The sequence below is a fragment of the Erinaceus europaeus genome, chromosome 10 (assembly GCF_950295315.1).
Source record: "Erinaceus europaeus chromosome 10, mEriEur2.1, whole genome shotgun sequence".
Lineage (NCBI taxonomy): Eukaryota > Metazoa > Chordata > Mammalia > Eulipotyphla > Erinaceidae > Erinaceus > Erinaceus europaeus.
In genome coordinates this window covers 104,564,823-104,580,779 of record NC_080171.1, presented here as the reverse complement: position 1 = coordinate 104,580,779, position 15,957 = coordinate 104,564,823, and the positions used below count along the sequence as shown (strand labels likewise).

Genomic DNA, 15,957 nt, shown 5'->3' with positions numbered 1-15,957 from the left:
AACTATTTTGTCAGTCCATACGGGAACTTTCTATAGTTCCTTATCATCATTAAGTAAACCAAGAGTGCATGCTTTCTTCCCCCAAAAGAAAATAACTTTCCAGCCCACAAATTCCTTGGTGTTAAGTAGAAATCTAGAAATTCTCTTTTGTTAGTGCTGGCTCAAACCACCTAAGCAGCCCCACCGCAAGATAACTACACTTCCCAGAGGCCTTCACGTCCTACGTAATCAGTGAGCGCGACGTTTTGCAGGCGAAACTGGCTTTGGCGAGCCGGTTGTGGCGGCTGCAACATGGCGGACGTGCTCAGTGTCGGAGTGAACCTGGAGGCTTTTGCTCAGGCCATCAGCGCCATCCAGGCCCTGCGCTCCAGCGTGAGCAGGGTGTTCGACTGTCTGAAGGATGGCATGCGGAACAAGGAGACGCTGGAGGGCCGGGAGAAGGCTTTCATTGCGCACTTCCAGGACAACTTGCATTCTGTCAACCGGGACCTCAAGTAGGTACCGACCGTAGGGTCCGGCATCAGAGACCCTGCCGCTCTGACTCTGACCACTCACGACTCTCCTCAGTCAGTGGCTACTCTCTCTCTTTCGCTTTGGCTGTCTTCCCCTGGTCGCCAAGCCTGCCTGCCCCTTGGGGACACCTCATTTCCCACCCCCGCTTCTCTTGGCCTCTGAGACCTGACTGAATCCCGCCTCCCCGCCGCCCCTCGGTGGTCGCCCAGTTTTCCTGAACTTCAACTTTCCCCCTAAGCTTGACAGGTTTCTCATCTGTCGGCTCAGTGCAGCACCATGTCCGATCAAACAGTACCTCTTAGGACCAAACACGATCTACTTGGCGCTGCCCCAAACCCAAAGCGCGTCCAGTCAGACGAGCCCCAACTCCCAGCTCTGAACCTTGAATTAGTTTCCCAAAAGCCATAAAACACGTTTTGATAAAGCCTTGTCTTCCTCCTCCCAAACTACTTTCACTCCCACTCTCTCAGCTGCTGTTGAATTCCATCCTCATGGAGATGTAAGCTCAGGCTTAACCAGCTTAATCTCTGATGTTTAACCCTTCTGCCATTTCCTAAACAGATATTAACGTGTAGGTCTTTAATCAAGTATTGTACATTCCTTTCTATTTCTTATAGGTCGCCTTTACAAATGTATGCACTGAGAGAGGATGTATATAGAATACCTGGCACATCGTAGGCGCCTTTTAAATTGACTAGGTCCTGAATTTGCCTTCTCTTCCTTGAGTTGTCAGGGAGGTTAGAATTTTAACATTATTACCTTTTACTGCCCAGAACTGACCTTCATAGGGAAATGTGTTTGGTGAGAGCTAGTCATCGTAATTCTGGAGTGGCTGGATTCCCCCCCCCCCCCCAATTTGGTCTCCTTAGTAACCAGATGGAAAGAGGAGGTAGAATGGAGGAGGTGGTGACCAAACGATGGGTATCTCTTTTTTCTTTTCTCTAACTAGTTGTGTTTCTCTTTTGGGGGAGAGCCAGGAAATCACACCCTCTCTTCAACTCCCACATCCACTTGCTGTTCTCTGGCACAGTGCCAGTTAATACTTATCTCTGCTTAAGGGGACATGTTGCTGGTTCTTCCCTTTCTGATTAATGTCCCTTTGTTCAGAATATGCAATCCTTCACCATTTTAGAAAGCTTCAGAATGTCTACGTTACTCCTTTTAACTTCTTAAACCTTTGTACAGTACTACCAAGAAGATGACCAAACAGTACCCAAACCAGCTGTTAGAGGAAGCTGTTACTAGAGAGTTTTTTGTTGATGGTTTGGGGTTGGTCCCTCAGGACCTACTCCTAAAATGCGCTTTTGCTGTTGGCGGCTCACTTTCTCAAAGTTTCTTTAGCGTTTCCCTACTAGGTTGAAGTGTATTTGTTTGACACAGCCCCCTAGGTGGTGTCTTCCCTTTGTTTATTTTATCTCTTTGTTTTGTTAAATTTTACCATCTGTGAAGCATCATGTACAAATATATTCCTATGTGAATGATGGATAAATAATTAGCATTTATTCAGGTACTTGCTGTTGTTCCAAATATAAACTATGTGGGTTTGAAAGTTTTGTGAGAAGCAGTGTTATACCACATGTAAGATTTCTAGAAAGTGTCCTCCCTTCTCTACAGAGAATGTTTTAAGCTGTTAAATTCTGATTTTTGGAGTCTTATTGATTCCAACACTCATAATTTTTTTTTCTTGCTCCTTTCACCAAGGAGCTTGATTTTTAATTTTGGGTAAGTTCCCAGTTGGGACTTTTCTTGATTGTCCCTAGTCTTTTAACTTCGAAAAGTATTTCTCCTTAAAGTACTTCTGATGGACAATGTAAAGAGTAATGTTTGACATACTTGACTGAGCACTGGGCTTTCCATGGACTAAGGTTTATTTGCTCCATCTCTTACTTTGTAGTGAGTTGGAACGTCTGAGCAACTTGGTGGGTAAGCCTTCTGAGAACCATCCTCTCCATAACAGTGGACTGCTAAGCCTGGATCCCGTGCAGGACAAAACTCCTCTCTATAGTCAACTCCTTCAAGCATATAAGTGGTCAAACAAGGTAAATGGAGCTAATGTTAGAAAAGATGGTTTGCTTATATTGCATAAATGCAGAAGGTGAGGGTAAGTTTTTTTTTTTAAGTTCTTTGTTCTTGATTTAACAAGGGGCAATAGAGTTGGAAATTTTAGAATTTCCCTATAAGCTACTTTCTAGTACTTAAAATTTTTTTTTAATGTTTATTTCATTTTATTGCCCTGGTTGTTTTTTTCTAGTACTTTTGAGGCTTCCCCCCAACACTTGGCTAACATTTTTTTCTTTGGTGTGGACTAGAGTGACAAACTTTCAGAGGTGGGACAGTTTATGTTAACTTCAAAACTGTAAGTAACTGGGACTCCAGTGGAAGTGACTGGTCTTTTAACAGAAAGAGATGTCTTAATTTTTTTTTTCTTTCTTTCTTTCATTTATTTATTTGAAAAAGGAGACATTAACAAAACCATAGGATAGGAGGGGTACAACTCCGCACAATTCCCACCACCAGATCTCCATATCCCATCCCCTCCCCTGACAGCTTTCCTGTTCTCTATCCCTCTGGGAGCATGGACCCAAGGTCATTGTGGGGTGCAGAAGGTGGAAGGTCTGGCTTCTGTAATTGCTTCCCTGCTGAACATGGGCATTGACTTGTCGATCCATACTCCCAGCCTGTCTCTCTCTTTCCCTAGTTGGGGGGGGGGGGTTCTGGGGAAGCGGAGCTCCAGGACACACTGGTGGGGTTGTTGTCAGTCCAGGGAAGTCTGGTTGGCATCATGCTGGCATCTGAAACCTGGTGGCTGAAAAGAGAGTTAACATACAAAGCCAAACAAATTGCTGAACCATTATGGATCTGAAGGCTGGAATAGTGCAGAAGAAGTGTTAGAGGATACTCACTGCAGACTATTGTGTACTTTTGCTTTCAGGTAGATAGATATTTTGCTCTAGTTTATAGATGTCTTAAATTTTGAGTGATGCTAATTAGTTGTTTTTTTTCTTTTCTTTCTTTTTTTTTTTGTTGCAGAATTTAGTAGCTTGACTATTAAAATGTTTGACTGTTGAAAAAGTCATGACACATTTTGACTTTTCCAGCAACCCAATAGAAGGCCCTGTCCCTGATCCCCACTCTTGCTCCAAGGGAGAAAACAGGTTTTATAAAAGAAAGTAAATATCAAAAAAGTAAATAACTAGCTAGTTCATGTTTTTAATTTAATATTATTATTATTGTTATTTGCCTCCAGGGTTATCACTGGGGTTTGGTGGCTGCATTATGAATCTATTTTTCCTGTGGCCATTTTAAAATTTTTTTGGATAGAACAGAGAGAAATTGAGAGGGGAGGAAGACACCTGCAGACCTGATTCACTGCTTGTGTAGTGGCGGCCCTGCAGGTGGGGAGCTGGAAGCTTAAACCGGGATCCTTGCCCGGGTCCTTATGCTTTATACTATGTGCACTTAACCTTGTGTGCCACCACCTGGCCCACAAACTAGTTTCTAAATTAAGTGTATTTAACTTGGAACTGCCCTGTAGAGGGTTTTCTGTTCTCCCTCCCTCCCTCTCTCCCTCCCTTCCTCCCTTCTTTTTTTTGCCTCCAGGGTTATTGCTGGGGCTCAGTACCTGCACTATGTGTGAATCTACTGCTCCTGGAGGCCTCCCCCACCCCTATTTTTGTTGCCCTTATTGTTCTTGTTGTTGTTACTGCTATTGTTGTTGTGGAATAGGACAGAAAGAAATCGAGAGAGGAGGGGAAGACAGAGAGGGGAAGAGAAAGACAGACACCTGCAGACCTGCTTCACTGCCTGTGAAGTGACTCCCCTGCAGGTGGGGAGCCGGGGGCTCGAACTGGGATCCTTAGGCTGGTCGTTGTGTTTAGCGCCATGTGCACTTAACTCACTGCGCTACCGCCCAGCTCTTTCCTTTCCTTTCTTTCTCTCTCTTTTCTTTATTTCTTTCTTTTTTTTTTTAATGAACCCATTGACATTATATGAAAAATGTTGTGGCATATGTATTTTTTTTCTCTGGGGAAGATTTCCTAGCTTTCATCAGACTCTTCAGAGGGAGTTCATGACCCCCAGAAGATTAATAATTGGTGGTCTGAATGTTCAGTCACTCACATTGCTTGTACTGTTTCTCCCCCCATCGCTATTGGAGAGCATAATGAGTGCTGTTTTTAAATTACTCTTATTTCTCCATAATTATTTTAGCCCCCACATGAGGGAGATTGTACTTAATTATTATTCATGATTTTCTATAGCAGACTGGTCTGTGGCTTAGACCCTAGGATAGTTATAGAAAGAAAACAAAATTGGTCTAAAAGTAACAGGAACAATTAGGCTTCTAGGCTTGGAACAGCTTGTTTACTAAGAAATTTCTTTTGTTTGTGTTCTTCTGGGGTGTTTTTTTTTTTTTTTTTAGATGTACTAGAATATATGTTTGAGAGAATTTTGGAAACTTTCTAATTAGGCCCTGCTACCTCCATGGAGGCAATTATTCTTATATTACTGGTCATGAATCACTCTGTCCCTTCAGTTACCATTCACTTTTTCAGTTTGCAAAAATTTTAATTTGAATTTCTCTATGGGAGTATTTAATATTCTTTGGTTTGAAGAAGAACCCTAGAAACTTTGAGATGCAGGGAGAAATTATTTATTGTGTGGTATTAAAGAAAGAACTTGCATACACTTAACCTATAAAACCTTTTCTTAAAATTCTTAGGGTGATAGAAACCCAATTTGATCTTGAGGGTCTGAGTGCCCGTGCCAAGTGGTGTGAGGAGTCTGTCACTCACACCTTCTGTAGGCTGGCTTTCCTGTATTAGCCTGATGGTTTCCAAATGGTGGAAAAGACATCATGGGTGTTTTCTGTATGGCCCTTATACCAGATGAACTCATGCTGTCCACTTCACATTCTAGAAAAGGATTCTGGTCCTGTTTGACTGGTAGCCCTATGTACTTGGATAGTTGATTGAATCTAGAGGGCGGGAATTTTGACTGGCTACCTTCAGTCACTGAAGCTCAGAGAGAGAATGGTTTTCTGAAGGTAAGGCATCATATAATTGAAGAGTAGTTCCTAAAAGGAGGGGATGCAGGGGAGACCAAAAAAGGTAGATGTCTATTGCAGTTGCCAACCAGCTCTGTGCAGACTACACACTCTGTCAGACTGCCTTGTTTGAGCTCAGTTTTCCCCCAGGGCCACTCTTGGGGAGTAAACTCATCTTAACTTGAGTTTACCTCGTGATTGCATGGGATCTGATCAGTAGGGTTGGCTCATTTCTGGTTGGACTTGTAGTAGAAAAATCTTCCTTTTTCCCCACCTGCAGGGGGGGAAGCCTCATGAGTGGTGAAGCAGGGCTGCAGGTGTCTCTTTATCTCTCTCCCTATTTATTCCTTCCCTCTCAATTTCTGTCTCTATCCAATAATCAATAAATAGAACAAAAAAAAAACCTTTCTTTTTGATGTTAGGGCACAGAAGCAATCTTACTTATCACATGGGTAATATTGTTGTTGGGATAAACTAGAGTGACAGAGACTTTCAGTAGTGGGAAGATTTATGTTGATTTCAAAAACATAGGTTGGGGCTGGGCGATAGTGCAGCAGGTTAAGTGCTCATGGACCGGCGTAGAGATCCCTGTTTGAGCCTCTGGTTCCCCACCTGCAGGGGCGTCGCTTCACAAGTGATAAAGTATGTCTGCAGGTGTCTACCTTTCTCTCCCCCTCTCTGTCTTCCCCCTTCTCTCAATTTCTCTCTGTCCTATCCAACAACAATGACAGCAATAACAACAATGATAAACAACAAGGGCAACAAAAAAAGGGGAAAAATGGCCTCCAGGAGCAGTGGATTTGTAGTGTAGGCACCAAGCCCTAACAATAACTCTGGAGGCAAAAAAAAAAAAAAAAAAAAAAAGGTGATGGGGACCCCAGTGGAAGTGACTGGTCTCTAATGAGAGAGATGACTTTCTAATGGTTGTTGAGATGTGGGTCCCATTTCTCATTTCCCTGTGATAGGTTTCTGTTTAAAAAACAAAACACAACAAACTCTCATCCCCAATTTAAGGCTCTTTCCACCATCATGCACAGTCTACCCTTTCTCCCCCTCCTTCCCCAGGATCCTTTGCTTTGTTGCAGTACACTACACCCTGTCTAATTTTTACTTTGTGTCTTCCCTTTCTGTCCTTTTTTCTTTTTATTTTTTTATTATCTTTATTTATTTGTTGGATAGAGACAGCCAGAAATCGAGAGGGAAGGGGGTGATAGAGAGGGAGAGACAGAGATACACCTGCAAGACTGTGTCATCTCTTGCAAAGCATTCTCCCTGCAGGTGGGGACTGGGGGCTCGAGCCCGGGTCCTTGTGCACTGTAACATGTGCACTCAACCAGATGTGCCACCACCTGGCCCGCTTGTTTCTATTCTTTATTTAATCCCCTCCCCCCCCACGAAATTTTTATTGCCACCAGGGTTATCACTGGGGCTTGGTGCCTATACGACAATTCCACTGCTCTCAGTGGCCATTTCGCTCATTACTCTTAAAAATAATTCATTTGTTTGTTTATTCATATATTTATTATTGGATAGAGACAGAGAAATTGAGAGGGGAGGGGAAGATAGAGGGGGAGAAAGACAGAGAGGTATCTGCAGCCCTGCTTCACCACTTTTGAAGCTTTCCCCCTGTAGGTGGGGTCAAGGGGTTTGAACCTCAGTCCTTGTGCACTGTAATGACTGCTCTTAACCAGGTGTGTCACCTCCTGGTCCCCTCTTTTTTCTGTTTTTTATTAGAGAGGATGGAGAGAAATTGAGAGAGGGCGGGAGAGATAGGGAAGTAGAAAGAGACACCTGAAAGCCTACTTCACTGCTTGTGGAGTTTCCTCCCCTGCAGTGGGGAGTGGAGGCTTGAACCCAGGTCCTTGTGCATGGTAATGTGTGCACTTAACTGATGCACTACCACACGGCCCCTCTGTCCTTGTTTCTTAAGTTCCGTCTATGAGTGCGAAGAGATAACTCCTTGGAAGTCATCTCTTAGAAGAGATGACTCTTAGCTTTTGAGTGAAGCTAGTTGGTTGGTTGCAGGTTTTAATAGTTTGGTCATTAAAGTAGAAGTCTCTGTTTCTGACCCACACTCTTGCCCCATGGGAGAAAATAGGTTGTAAATATAAAACAAATTAAATATCATGTATATAGAACTTTTGTCCTGAAGATGCTACAGGCTAAACAAATCCAACATGGGCAGTGTCAGAGATACAGGGGACTTAGTCATGTTCTTAGTTGGTGAGTTCTTGGAAAATAACTGCCCCCCGCCCCCCAACATACCCCATCAGGGTGATTGTAGGGATTCAGTGCCTGTACAACTCCACTGCTCCTACTGGCCATGTGAGTATGAGCAACAGAGATGGAGAGGACCACAGGTGCTCCCATGTGGTGGCCCAGGGCTCTGAGCCTCATCCTTGTGTGTGGCAACTTTTGTGCTCTATCGGGAGGCACATGTCAGACTCCAAAAGTAGCTATTCCCTCACCTGCTCCCTAGTGCCCCAGCAGCGAGGGGATTTAGGGCTGCTTGTACCATTGATTATTAGAACTGAAGAAAAGTAACAAGAAATCTTCAGTTCAGTCCTGTTTCAGAGGTGAGCATACTGAGGGCCACTGAACTAACCTACTTATGGACCCCCAGATAGATAAGAATGTGCGTTTCCTAACCTAGTTTCATGTTCTTCCCTCTAAATTGTGGCACTTTGATTCATTTGGCTTAGCGTTTTTGACTACAGACACTTGTCCCCTTGCCCCCAGTTTATTACCTAGAAGCAATTTGTATGCTGTATTTTATTCACGAATTTGTATGCATTTTACTGATTTTTAGTGATTTATTGAAGGATAGATATGGCAAGTACATAGTCCATGGGTCCGCAAGCCATTGCTCTTGTTCAAGGCAGACATCTCTCTTCTTCCTCTGCATTTTCCTTGCTAAGACTGTTCTGGGCCCGAACAGCAAACCTTGCTTGCAAGTGAGACATGTTTATTTCTGTCATGGTACATATTATTCTATTTGACTGTTAATTATTCACGCTTTACCCTAGAAAAATTTTTAAGGTAGATATATAGAAATATATATAGAACTTTGAAAGAGGAAAATAAGAGTAAGGGTGTCCTATGTACATATCTTTAGTAAACCCAGTATCTTTTTTTTGTCTCTGGGGTTATTGCTGGGTGCTTGGTACCTGCACTATGAATCCACTGCTCCTGTGGCCAATTTTTTTTTCTTCTTCAATTTTTTGGATAGGACAGAGAAATTGAGAGGGGAGGGGAAGATAGGGAGGAAGAGAGAAAGATACACACTTGCAGACATGCTTCACTGCTTGTGAAGCAGGTGGAGAATCAGGGGCTTGACCCAGGATCCTTGTGTGGGTCCTTGCACTTCGTACTATGTGTATTTAACCTGGTGCCCCACCACCTGGTCCCATAAACCCAATATCTAATAACTCAAGAAGAAGTGTCAAGAAGTAAGGCAGTGTTCTGGTTTGCAGCTGGGATATGAAAGCATAAAACAATTATATGTGTTCAACTTGCCTTTCCTACAAATGAAAAGAGTTTTTGAATTGTTGAAGCTTTCATCATTTATCATTTTACCCTCACAGAGTTTAAACCATTGAGTGCACTAATATATTATGTGAGATTTTGGATAACTTGCCAGTGTCAGCTTTATGCACTATTGACTAAGAATTGAAGGAAATATGGGAAAAGCTTTGATGCCACCCATTATGTGATGAACTTTCTGTTTTATGTGCTATTGGCCATAGAAAAATCTCGTTTATGCCTAATGACTAATTATTTTCCTTGGGGGAGTTTGTGATTTTTGTAGAGTCAGTTGGAATATTAATTACATGGTAGTTGGCATAATTGTTAGGATAACACATTTAAAAATTAATCTAATCTAATGAAATGTCAAATTGCTTTGAACAGCACATTTCCATGCTGAATTGAGGAAAGAATTAAATTTTTCTGTAAAGGGATGACAAGTTCTCTTGATGAGGTCAGAAAATCATTGGCATCAATGTCATCCTTGATGTGAAATAGTGTAGATTTTATATTACTGATTATGCTCAGACATGCTGTTAGTTAGATTGAACATATTGTGAAAGTTTCTTCTTAAAAGTTTTCCGTGTCCTGTCACCAAGCTTTTGTCTCTGGATTTTGACTTTCTTCATTTGTTTGTTGCAGAGGGTTGCTTGTGTATTTGCAGGAAAAGCTTACCAAGACTTTGGTTTCACTTTTTCCTATGGTAGGGAAATAAGCTGTTGCCTTTTATGTATTTTACCTGCTCAACTTCCTCCCTCTCTTCCTTCCTTCCTTCTCTCCTTCCTTTCTTCCTTCCTTCCTCCCCTCCTTCTCTATTTCTCTCTCCCCTCCTCCCTCCCCATGCCTTTGAACAACTTCCTATACCAGGAATAATTCGGTTGTAAAGGCTGAAGACACTTCCTCCTTTTATCTCTCAGTTCTTATCAGGATCTAGTTACTTAATGTCATATTTATATCTCTTAGATCCATTCTGGAAGGAGCTCTTTGTGCTTTTGCACGGTGAAACTAATGGGAGGCTAATTTTAAATTGGAAAACTGGAATTTTCTTTTAAGGATTCTGTCCACTTTTAAGCCCCAGAGAAGAGGGTCTGTGTCTGTCTGGCTCTGTACTGTTTCTCTAGCACCTAGCAAGGTGCCTTGTTCATAGTGATTTTCAAGTAAAATCTGTTGAATGAATGAAAGACTAAAGACAAGCTTTTTTTGGTTCAAGTTCTACCTTATAGCCTGTTTTGAAGTATGCTTGATTGTATTTCTAGTGCAGTGCAATAGGGGTATTTGCATTTTCAGTCATTACTGAGAAACCTAGTTATGCCACTTGTAGCTGAGATAAACTTCTGAGATCTTATGATGAAGACCAGGGCTATATTCCAGAAGGGTAATTTGGAAAGACAGGCTCATGAACTAATGATAAGCTCCTTGAAGGCTGATGTTAGTAGTTTTATCTTTGTTGTCTGTCATTTGCTATGCCCTTTCTAAATGAGCTGGGTTGACAGTGGGGGGTGGGGCACGGGAGAAGTCTTCTAGAGTTGACTGAGTCAGGCCGATGTGAGCTGTTGCACCTGACATCAGATTCTGTATGTCAGCAGCAGCTGTTGCTCTGGCTGTGACGTGAACCCTGGGAATGGAGGAATCAATGCCACTAGCCTCTTAGGGATTATCCCACTCTGAATTTTCATTAACTAGTACCTGTTTCTGGAGTTTTTCTTACCACCAGGCCCACCTCTGGATCTCTGCTTTTTGTCTACAAGTACAGATTCATTCAGAACATGAAGTACAAAGTCACTTTTGAGCCTCTTACACCTTAGTCATTCTGAGTAGAATCAGGCACTGTTCTGGTTGTTGTCGTCATTGTCATCATCGTCGTCGTCGTCATCATCATCATCATGATCATCATGATCATCATGATCATCATCATCATCATCATCTTCCTAGGACCTTGCACACACCCGATACTGCTGAGCTTCCTCCCAACCCAGTGTTTAGACAGGATGAGGTGGGGGATTGATTACACTATTTGCAGGGTTGTGATTTTTGTAAAGTCAGTTGGTGCTGTCCTTACGGTGCTAGGGATTGAACCCAAGGTCCAAGGCATGGTAGGGCATGGGACCTTACTGTGAGCTACCTCACAGGCAGCTGGGTTGCCTTTATTAACACTCACCAGGTAATCTTCCTTAGAGGTGTGCTAAACTTTATAACTCCTAGCTAATGAAAATCAATTTGCTATCAATGGTATGAGGGTTTGACTATATGTAGACATAGCCCTGGTTAGTCTTGAATTGTACACACATCTGTTATGAAAAGAGCAAAGAATAACACAACCAAACAGAAAAACAAAATCTTAAACAATGAAGCAACAATATCAGCCTCCTGGATTTCTAGATACCATTGGTTCAGAAGTAAAGGCAGATTCTGGAGTTTGGCAAGGAGAATTCTGATCTGTACTTACTTTGTGCTATGAACAATGTGAAATTCTTAAAGCCTCATTTTTTTTCATCTGTAAAATAGAAATAATGTTATTTGTATCACTGTGTTATAGTGAAGATTAGGTGAAATAATCCATATAAAGTGCCTTAGGACAATTCTTATGTGTTATATAAATAGTAGCTTTATAAGTGTTATATAATTGGTAATTATAAGTACTAGGCTTGACATAGTGTGTGTGTGTATTTATTTTGGTTCATAGTCCCAACTCTGCAACCCAACTACTTTCTGGACTCAAATTTTCTTTTCTCTGAAAGGGGGATGGTAATTACACCCACTCAGAATGACATTATGAGACAATAGTTTTTTTCTAAAGTAAAGTACTTAACACAATACTTTCTAAAGTTGGTGTTGTCTTAATGGCAAGGACAGTCTTTTAGGTAGCATTGGCTTATCTTTCTGTGGTTTTTGCTTTGTCACACCTGACTTTAATATTACCCCCCTGAATTTTACAAATTAGATTTAAAAAAGATTTATTTATTTATTTGTGAGAAGAAGAGAGAGGGAAAGAGAGAGAGAGAGAACGAACCAGATCATCACTCTGACATTTGCAAAGTCAGGGATTGAACTCAGGATCTCATTGCTTTAAGTCTAACACTTTATCCACTTTCCACTGCACCACCTCTTGGCCATACAAATCAGATTCTTAATCAGCACCTTTCCCTCCTGGGGGAAAGTTTGAGCATAGTTGGCAACATTTCACATACGCATCTGAATTAGTGGGAGGAGATCCTTTTCTCATAAAACCTGAGGGTGGGTGAGGGGTAGGGAGTTTGGTTTCTTATTGGTGAGTCCTGGAGTTTGTCTAGGCTTAAGTAGGATTTGGGGACTGAGTGACAGTAAAGATAAGGTAGGGGCCTGGGATGAAACTCCAGAGGACTGAGGGGATGGCAGAGAAGGTGAGAAGGGCTGTGATTTTCCTGAGACAGTTTGTCCAAACTGAGGAAAATTATTCTCACTCTGACACCCAATAGTCTTCTTCCTAGGACTTGGAATTTAGATTGATTTGTAGTTCTCTTACCTGCTGGGAAAAATGTTGTGGACTAGTCTGGCTTTCTAACAACTTTTGTTTAGGAAAATGCTTGTAAAGAAAATTTTTGGGGGAGAGGAATAACATAATGGTTATGCAGAAAGACTTTCATACTTGAGGCTCCAAAGTCCCAGGTTTAGTCCTCTGCACTACCAAAGCTGAGCAGTGCTCTGGTAAAAAATAAAATAAAATAAAAGAGTTTGCCAAAGTCAGAATAAACCTTTGTATTCTATCCATTTTGAATCTGACTCTGTTGGGTTTTAATTCCCAGTCTCCTCGGTTTGAGCAGATTACAGTTTCTTTGTGCTTCAGACTCTTCATCAGCCCAAGTGGATCAAAGCTTATAGGGCTGTTGTAAGACTTACGGACTCACTTGAGGTGCTAGTGTTACCTGGTATGCAGGGATTAGCAAATGTTAGCCATTCTTATTCCTCTAAGATTGTTTTTGTAAAGCTGTAATAAGGTAGTGTATAGTCATCTGAATGCTGGACAGAGGTTTCAAGAGAATAGATATTCAGTGTAGGCTGACCACTGTAGCTGTGTGAAAGCCATTGGTTTTCCTCCTTTAGCTTCTAGCTTCCTCACTGGTAGAGGGAAGAGTTGGACTGGATAATCTCTTAAGACTCTTTCACCTCTAACTGAAAAGGGTCAGTGCAATTATTTACATATTTCTGCTTTTATATAAGTAAAAGCACAGTCTGGAGAATGGAGAGTAACAATTCTTATTCAGTAATGTTTTGTTCTACAACTGTTGTGTATACTCATGTCTGTAGAGTATTTCAGAATATACCACAACAGGAGCCCAGTCCTCCACTTTAGTGGAAAGTTAACTATCAGAGGTCCACTAGATAGACATAGCCTCTTGTAACACACCAAGTGCAAATGTTAATGGAAATGAAGTAGTGACCTTATTAATTCTACATGATTTTCACCCTAAAGCTTTGGTCTAATTCCACAGCTTTATTTTCTGCTTATTGTGATTTTTGAAGATTATGACTTTGTTACCTGGGATCAGGTTTGTGATCGCCCCTCTTCTTCCACTTCCCTTTCCCCTCCTCCTCCACCTGTTCTCCTTTATAGATGTTGAAACAGAGATGGGAGGAGAGAGAGAGAGAGAGGGAGAGAGAAAGGGAGGAAGAGAGAGAGAGAAACGGAGAGAAACCTGCAGCACTGCTCCATTGCTTTTAAAAAAATTTTTATTGGATAGAGGGAAAGGGGAGATAAGACACCTGCAGTGCAGCTTCACTGCTTGGGGAAGCTTCCCCCTCTATACCAGGCGTGTGACCACACAGCCTCTTTGTTCTTTTCTGTTAAAGATAGGAACTTCCTTTAAAAGCTGCCTTGGGTTTTCCCTGGGGAGGCTGCAGAGACTGCTGGATGTGAGTCATGCCTGCCCCTCGCATTGGCTCTTGGGCATTGGCCTTTGCTGGGCTGATGAGGTTTGTGTGGTTTGTCCAAAGCCTTCTGTAGATTGTAACCAGAATCTAAAAAAGGGTACTTTATCTTCGCTTCCAGGAATGCTTAGTTGAAAGGAAATTGTCCCATATCATTTTTCTTCATGGCAAGTTGCATATTGATGGTGGGGAGAGAGCATATCATTATTAGGACATATAGAGCTGTTTTTCTGCTGCTCTGTGTTCTTGTCTTTGCTGCTCTGTGGTGTGTGAGCTTAGGGAAAAGTTGTGTGATTCTATTCTGTTGTGTGTGCCTTCTTTGGACCATCTCATATGTTCTAAAGCTTTACTTGCTGGCATTCACTGATGACATCTAACTGCATCACCATGCTAGATCCGTGTAGCAAAGTGCTTATAGGGACAGGCATCTCAGAGTCCACAACTAAAATATTGGCCCTCGTCCTTCCACCTGTTCCTCATAGTGGAGTGCTTTGTGCAGGCACGTAGCTCTCATAGAATTATTGAGTTTCAGGAAAGTCATGGTGTGTTTTTCTTTTATTATTATTATTATTTTTATTAGTGATTTAATATTGGTTTACAAAGTTACATGTTAACGGTGCCCACCACCTGAGTTCTGAATCCCCAATCCCTCCATTGCAAACCTCTGTGGTTCTCCCAAGGTAGCAGACACGAGTCTAACTATCATCTCTACAACTATCTGTTTAGATTTGTACTTAATTGCCACCTTTTTCTTCCAGGTTCAGTCTTCTCTTCCCTCCCAAGCCACTTATGGCCCTATTACTACATCCAAATGTTCCTCCCTCCTTCCTCCTCTCTCTGCGGGTCCTGATGGAGCTGGAGTTCAGAGCCCTCTCTTCCTCCTCCTCCTCCTCTTCCTGTCACTTCTCCCCTACTGGGAGTATGAATCAAGATTGCTTTTGGGGTGCAGAAGGTAGGCCTTTCTGGCTCCTGTAATTGCTTCTCCGATGAACATGGGCATTGGCACGTCGATCCATACCCCCAGCCTGTTTTTGTCTTTCTTTAGTAGGGTAGAGCTCTGGAAAGGTGAGGTTCCAGGACACATTGATGAGGTCCTCTCTCCAGAGAAATCTGGATGGAATCACGGTAGCATCTGTAGCTTAGTGTCTGGAAGGTAGCAGGACATAGAGAAAAGAGCTAGAAAGTTGGATTAGGGCAGCGAGTAGCTCCTATTCTTGAAAAAATTCTGTGGATAAAATTAACTATTTACCTTTATGGTGTGTTTTCCTATGCAAAAGTGCTTCAGGACTTTTCTGACAAGCCAATAGTGACCATGTTCTATTTATCCCAGTTTTTCAAAACCCTTTAACTTTGTCCTGTCCATCTCAATTGTTACTGCCTGACTCCAGGCCCAGATTATTGATTTGGATCAATGATATAGCCTCCATGCAGCTTCTTGCCTATTCCAAGCCCTTCTAATTTGCTTTCTACTTTGTATCTCTCTTTTTAAAAAAAATTTTTAAACTATATTTATTTATATATTTGTTTGTATAGAGACAGCCAGAAGTCAAGATGGAAAGAGGAGATAGGGAGAGAGACAGACACCTGCAGCCCTGCTTCACCACTTGCAAAGCTTCCTCCCTTGCAGGTGGAGACTGGGGGCTAGAATCTGGGTCTTTGCACACTGTAATGCTCAACCAGGTGCGCCTGGCCCCTCTACTTTGTATCTCTCCAGGGTTCTTTGTACACAGGACATCTGATTGTTTGCCCCTCACTGGGTTTCTCCATCTCCTTTAAGATTCATTCCAGCACCCTATCTGGCATTTGGTCATTATCCTTGTCATTGTGCTCAGGGCCTGAGCCCAGCAACAGACAGGCTTTTGGCTGCATTCCCTAACCTTAGTTTCCTCTTAAATGGCATGAGCAGTCCTGCCCCCTGAGGTGGCTGTGAGGCTTCCATGAGAATTGCCATTGAGTGTTGGCACAGTATC

The 15,957-nt window shown here is 42.2% G+C and overlaps 1 protein-coding gene across 1 annotated transcript in view; it reads left to right on the top strand.

The window, feature by feature from the left end:
* The first annotated feature begins 267 nt into the window (after positions 1–267).
* The window catches only part of MED27 (mediator complex subunit 27), a 266,902-nt gene continuing 251,212 nt past the window's right edge, over positions 268–15,957 (top strand). The window contains exons 1-2 of the mRNA XM_007530321.3: positions 268–494; positions 2,408–2,552. Coding sequence (XP_007530383.1) covers positions 292–494; positions 2,408–2,552 — 348 coding nt within the window. The 5' untranslated portion in view covers positions 268–291. The remainder of the gene's footprint in view (positions 495–2,407; positions 2,553–15,957) is intronic.